This window comes from Coenobita brevimanus, chromosome 80 (assembly GCF_032717465.1).
Source record: "Coenobita brevimanus isolate Jiangsu-jjx chromosome 80, ASM3271746v2, whole genome shotgun sequence".
NCBI lineage: Eukaryota > Metazoa > Arthropoda > Malacostraca > Decapoda > Coenobitidae > Coenobita > Coenobita brevimanus.
The window spans coordinates 22,799,740-22,806,876 of NC_137033.1; the positions used below are offsets into that span (position 1 = coordinate 22,799,740).

Here is a 7,137-nt window from a genome sequence, read left to right on the forward strand (position 1 = left end):
CATATATGCAGTGAAGCAAGTGAAACACGCTGAACCTATGCAGAGGAATGGATGTAAACTGTGTTTTAAACCAGGACATTTTTGGGCTAAGTGTACAAAGTATAATGTAAAAGGGGCAAAATTAAAGAGAGCAAAGCAATTGAAGCTGTGTGTCGGATGTTTGTCGGCAGATCATGGTAGTCAGGGTTGTACAAATCCCAAAGTAAGGCCATGTCGATATTGCCAGCAGAAACACTACAACTATTTGTGTCCGACTGCTCGTTCTGAACCCCATGAACAAACAGTAACCCAAGAACCAACAGTGACAATGGCTGTGGCTTCGAGTCGTAATGCAGTGTTGTTGCCAACGATTCAGATTCCATTGGTTACTCAAACGGGCCAGCAGAACAAGGTTAGGGCTCTATTAGATCAATGCTCACAACGTACCTTTGTTCTAAGATCAAGTTTAGCAAACTTGAAGGTAAACAAGATGAGAAAGGAACGTTTACAACTGCAAGGATTTACTGGCTCTAGGGGTAGTGATGAGTATGAGGTAGTGGAGTTGTTTTACCGCCATCGTAGAAAGGTGCGCAAGTTGAGGGCGGTGGTTGTAGACGAACTACCTAACTATAAGCCAGGGAAGGGGCTGCAACATAATGTGCGGGATCTGAAGGCTCGAGGCTACAAGTTAGCAGATCCAAGTGTCACTAGTGGGGATATAGTCGAACTGCTGATTGGGGCGGACTTTTATTATCACTTTGTACACGCTGGCTATATAAGGGAAGGAGGCATAATTTTGTTACCCACAATTTATGGTTATACACTGAGTGGCACTTATCGGTCAGAAGAAGAAGGTACTCAAGTAGAGCTGGTAACTGTTCTGAAACTGGCAGTAGATCCGATAATGGAGTTAGCAAATATTGATGGCAGGAATACGACTCCAGAAATCAAGGATCTGACAGCTCTATGGGACTTAGATCACATAGGTATTAGTCCCAATGAGACCGATAAGAAGGGAGAGAAGGTATTAGGTAACTTCTATGAAACGGTGCAATATTCCAAAGAACAGGGACAATATGTTGTGGAATTACCATGGAAAGAAAACGTTGATAAGTTGCCTGATAATTTCAAGTTAGCCTTAGGCAGATTAAGAGGTTTGCAGCGTAAATTCATAAAGGATCCCAACTATTGCAAACAGTATAGTAAAGTCATCCAGGATCAATTAGAAAGAGCATTCATAGAAAAGGTGGAGGACAAGAGTCTGGTAGGACATCCTGTACACTATCTAGCTCATCATGGTGTCACTAAAGATAGCTTAACAACACCAATTAGAGTAGTGTTTGATTGTTCAGCTAGAGAGCATGAGAGGGCATATAGTCTGAATGACTGCTTACACGCAGGCCCATCTTTGGTTAATGACCTCACGCAGATATTGTTGCGCTTTCGGTGTCATCGTTTTGCCTGGGTGAGTGACATCGAGAAGGCATTTCTTATGGTGGGGTTATCTGAAAGGGATAGGGATGCCACTAGATTTCTTTGGCCTGTTGAACCTTTAAATCTAAATAGCCCTTACATGATATATAGGTTCAAGGCAGTGTTGTTTGGAGCCACTTGTTCCCAATTCCTCTTGAATGCCACCATACAAAAACATTTATCAGTGGTTCAGGAGGATAAGGCCTTGCTTGATAAATTAAGGAAGGGGTTGTATATTGACTATTTACAAGGAACCGAAGAAGATGAGGATGCTTTACAACCACTGTCTGACTCTCTTCTTCTTCATTTCTGCAACATTCTCGGCCTTTCCTCTAACTTTCTGCTCTGTTGAGCACTACCTCTCCTCCTCTAAACCTCACCTTCTTTTTCTAACGGAGACTCAGCTGTCTGAGGCAACTGACAGCAAACCCTTTTCTGTATCCTCCTACTTCCTCTATACTCATTTCAAAGCCAAAGGTGGCTGTTGTGTATATATACGCAACGACATATCTTGCTCTCGTGTTCCTGAACTCGATTCTTCTGAATTCTCTACACTCTGGCGTCGGCTTTCCTGTCATTCTCTGACTAAATATATCTGTGCTGTTTACTTATCCCCTAATTCTACTGACTATCAAAAATTCTTCGAATATCTTACTTCTACGATGGAAAACATTCTATCCATTTCTCCTTTCTCTGAAATCTCCTTTCTAGGAGATTTCAATGTTCACCACCACCTTTGGCTCTCCTCTCCTTTCACGGATCCACCTGGTGAACAAGCCTACATCTTTTCTATCCTTAACCCTTAAAGGCATATCTTCACCATTTTGGGATTTTGTTTTTGTAAAACATGTGGTACCTTGTCTTCCTTTGAAGATGCTGGCCAGGCCGTCCAGGTATGTGAAGTGTTTGCCTAGGCCTATTGTGTGAAGTAAGTGTGCTCCCTCTTGTTTTCCCATTGTGGGATTTATTTGCGTTTTTAGTCCATCAGACTCATCGTATGCTGTGCACGACACACGATTTTAGGACTTAGCGTATGCTCTACAAGTATAACTACTATAGGAGTGTGCCATTATTTTTTGGAAATATATGTGTATGACTGTTTTTTTGTTATGTATCTTATGTTATTATATATTATATATATTATTTACATTATATATTATAGAAATACTATATATATACTACATATATTACACTTTATATTATACTTTATGTACTATATTATTTTATTGGGTTTTTCCTATTTTTTCTTTATTTTTTTTGCTGATTATAAGTAATATTATATAAAGACTAAGATAAAAGTGGAACAAAAGACTAAAGTGAAGACTAAAGTGAATATAAAGAATATATCGAAGGCAAAGGACAAAGGAAAAGGAAAAGGAAAGACACTGCTGTCAGACATAGAACTAGAGACTCTTGTGAACACCAGGGCATCAAGTGTGACCTCTCAGTGTGTCTCAGCCACAGCTAAACCCTGTGTACCGATTGTGAGGGGATGTAGGTCAGTAAAAGAAAACTAAACATTGTGTCTTATATTATCGTCATATTATCGTCATATAAAGTATCAGTCCTCATCATTTGGGTCTTAAAATCATAGTTTAGTGTCAAACGAAATTTACAAAGTCATTAGGGTGTATATACAGGGAACCATAACGTCATAAAAAATTTGTATAGTGAAAATTTCCCTTTTTTTTTTTTTTTTTTTTTTTTTTTAGCCCTTTTCAGGGTGTCTTCCCACAGTGACCCTCATGAGCCAGAAGTGTGAGCCACTTACAGGATACGGCCACGGGACCTGAGAAGCAGCATATATAATCTCAGATCTTAAATCCTCATACGGGCCGAGTAATTAATTTTTTATTCAGTAACGTCAAAAAAAAAAGGCAATTTTGGTTAGGTTCCTTTAGTCACCCATAAAACATTTTTATTTTTCAATAATTACTAAAGTAAGTATATCACAGGAAAGTAGAAGAGTTGTTCTTTCTTTTCATGGCCAGAAACCCAATAAAAATTGATTACAACCATGTGTTTTGATTTTTCAAAAAAGGAGCTGGTTACACTCAACGTATGTCATACAAGACAGGTCCAACAACGTATGCCTTTAATTTAATTACCTAGAGTAGCTTGTACAGCACCCTACCCGTATCCCTGACCGCCTTGGAGAGAGCTCCAACATACTTGACCTCTTCCTCACAATTAATCCTTCTGCTTACTCTGTTAATCTTTTCTCTCCGTTGGGCTCCTCCGATCACAACCTTATTACCTTAACCTGTCCTATCACTCCGGTACGGCCTGTGGACCCTCCAGGGAAACGTTGTCTGTGGCATTTTGGAGCCGCGGACTGGGAGGCCCTCAGGTAGTACTTCTTTGATTTTCCCTGGAATGATTATTGCTTCCGTGGCCGGGAGCCATCTGAGTGTGCCTTGCGCATTACGGAGGTTATTCTCTCGGGCATGGAAGCATACATTCCTTTCTCATATCCTTTGACTAACGCAAGAAAGCCTTGGTTTAATCACGCTTGTTCTAATGCTGTCCGCAACAAGGAGAGGGCCTACAAAAGGTACTGGAGCCAACCCACCCCTGAATCACATCATCTTTACGTTTCTGCCCGGAATCGTGCTAAGTCTGTTCTTCGCCCTACTAAAAATAATTTCATCCATACTAAATGCTCTCAACTCTCCAACTCGAATTCTTCCCGCTCCTTCTGGCACCTTGCCAAAAATCTTTCTAACAACTTTACCTCATCATCCTTCCCTCCTCTTTTCTACTCTGATGGTTCTGTAGCTATATCTTCTACTGAAAAAGAAGATCTCTTCGCACAGACTTTCTCCTCCAATTCCACCTTAGATGATTCCGATGCTGTTCCTCCATCACTTCCCCCCCTCTGACTTCCTCATGGCTGACCTTAAAATTTTTCAGTTGATGTGTTTTCTGCCATCACTGGCCTCAGTACTAACAAGGCATATGTGCCTGATGGGGTCCCTCCTGTTGTTCTCAAGAACTGTGCTTCTGTGTTTACACCCTGCCTAGGCAAACTCTTTCGCCTTTGTCTGTCAACGTGTACCTTTCCTTCTTGCTGGAAGTTTGCTCTCATTCAGCCAGTCCCAAAGAAGGGTGACCACTCCCAACCCTCCAACTATCGTCCAATTGCTTTAACGTCCTGTATTTCAAAAGTTTTCGAGTCAATTCTCAATAGAAAAATTTTAAGGCATCTTTCCTATCACAACCTTCTTTCCGATCGTCAGTATGGGTTCCATCAGGGACGCTCCACTGGCAATCTTCTCACCTACCTTTCAGACTCCTGGTCATCCTCCTTTCGGGACTTTGGCGAAAGCTTTGCCATTGCACTTGACATCTCAAAAGCTTTCGATCGAGTCTGGCATAAATCTTTAATTTCCAAACTGCCCTCCTACGGTTTCTATCCTTCTATCTGTGCCTTCATCGCTAGCTTCCTTTCTGGTCGTTCTATAGCCGTTGTTGTAGACGGCCATCGTTTTTCTCCTAGATCTATCAACAGTGGTGTTCCTCAGGGCTCTGTCCTATCACCAACTCTCTTCCTTTTATTCATCAATGATCTTCTAAGCTGTACATCTAACCCTATCCACTCATACGCTGATGACTCCCTCCTTCACCTTTCCATTCGGTTCCCGCAACGCCCATCTCAACAGTTGCTTCAACAAACAAGGGATGAGGCTATGGCACACCTAATGTCTGACTTGGCTCGTATCTCTGACTGGGGTAAAAATAATATGGTTGTTTTTAATGCATCTAAGACTCAGTTCTTACACCTATCAACCCGACAAAATCTTCCACAGGTATACCCATTAATGTTTAATAATATTCAGCTTAATCCTGCATCATCCTTGAACATGCTTGGGGTTTCATTTACTCGGGACTTATCTTGGAAAGATCATATTACATCTCTTGTAAAATCTGCTTCCAAGAGATTGGGTGTGCTAAGCCGACTCCGCTCTTTCTTTACCCCTGCACAATTGTTGACTCTATACAGGGGTTTTATCCGCCCCCGTGTGGAGTACAACTCTCATGTGTGGGGAGGCTTCCCACACATACAGCCCTTCTCAATAGGGTGGAGTCAAAGGCTTTTCGTCTCATTAACTCTCCTCCTCCTACTGACTCCCTTCAACCTCTGTCTCTTCGCCGCACTGTTGCATCTTTATCTCTTTTCTATCGCTACTTTAATGGTCACTGCTCCTCTGAACTGTCTGTTTGCATTCCTCCACATCTACAACAGGCGCGTAGCACCCGTCTGGTAGCAAACTCTCATCCCTTTTCTGTCCAACTCTCTAATGCAAGAGTTAACCGTTACTCCCAGTCTTTCATTTATGCAACAGGTCAGCTCTGGAACTGTCTCCCTCTGTCTGTATTTCCTGCTGCCTATGATCTCCAGTCTTTCAAACGCAGTGTGTCCAGGCATCTCAAAATGATCGGATCTTGAATTTGGCTCTCTATTGTATTTTTTTTTTCTCTTTGAGGGAACTGTTACTGCGGGCTCATGGCCTTTGGTTCCTTTTTCCTCGCATAAAAAAAAAAAAAAATTGTGTTGGGATGCCCTGAGAGTATTTTCAAGTGGCAATTTGTCCTTAAGAGAGTGGGTAACAAACAGTGTGAAATTGCGGAAGCTACTCCACCTAAAGGGTTTGGCTTCTGAAGTTCAGGACAAGGTAAAAGTGCTTGGCACTATTTGGCTAACTGATGTGGATATGTTAAAGGTGAAGAGACACGAAAGCAGACCCACAGTATTGACGAAACGAGAGGTGTTGAGCATAACTGCAGGTGTGTTTGACCCTCTGGGAGTATTATTGCCGGTGACCATCCGTGCAAGAAAATTGTGCAAGATCTATGGCGTATTGAATGTGGGTGGGATGTTCCTATACCGGAAGATAAGGAGGCTGAATGGCAGGGGATATATGAGGATATGATGAATAGTACTAGTATTGTGTTTCCCCGCCAAGTCATTGCTAGTAAAAAGAGTCACACTACATCTATTTAGTGACGCAAGCACCACTGCTTATGGTGTAGCAGCCTACTTAGTTAGTGAGGGAAGTAGTAGATTAGCTATGGCAAAGGCCAAAGTAGCACCCATTAAACCCCTCACAATACCAAAATTGGAACTGACTGCTGTCATCCTAGCAGCTCGTCTCGCCAAGTATATTTATTAGGCCCATGCGGACGAGTTAAGCATAGAGAACATAAACCTCTGGACGGACAGCCAGATAACCCTATACTGGTTGTATAGTAAAAAACTGTTGCCTGTATATGTTCAGAACAGAATTGACGAAATAAAGGCATTAGTCCCTGATGCTGAATTTCGTTATGTGTCTACAAAGGACAACCCCAGTGATATGGTTTCCAGAGGGAAGTCACATGCGTCCTTAATAAGTTCTTCTTTGTGGTGGGGAGGGCCCACATGGCTACCTCACCAAAAAATGTGGCCGGAAAATGGTCCATTTGAGGAAGTTGGGGACGTCACCACGGGTTGTCTCCTCGAAGAGACCCTGTCATTGCCAGTATCGGTAACCCTTCCTGCCATATTGAATTGGGACCGATATGGTTCTTATGTGAAGACAAGGCATGTGATGGCGTGGGTATTGAGATTTATCAAGACACTGAAAGATAGGAGACAAAGAACACATGAGGCAATGCCGGCTTATTTGACAGTGCCGGAAATAA

At 42.2% G+C, this 7,137-nt stretch overlaps 1 protein-coding gene across 1 annotated transcript in view; it reads left to right on the forward strand.

The window, feature by feature from the left end:
- LOC145409301 (uncharacterized) overlaps positions 1-6,919 on the forward strand; it is a 15,356-nt gene extending 8,437 nt beyond the window's left edge. Inside the window, exons 4-6 of the mRNA XM_080279778.1 lie at positions 171-1,243; positions 6,177-6,320; positions 6,821-6,919. Coding sequence (XP_080135904.1) covers positions 171-1,243; positions 6,177-6,320; positions 6,821-6,919 — 1,316 coding nt within the window. The remainder of the gene's footprint in view (positions 1-170; positions 1,244-6,176; positions 6,321-6,820) is intronic.
- Positions 6,920-7,137: the final 218 nt, after the last annotated feature.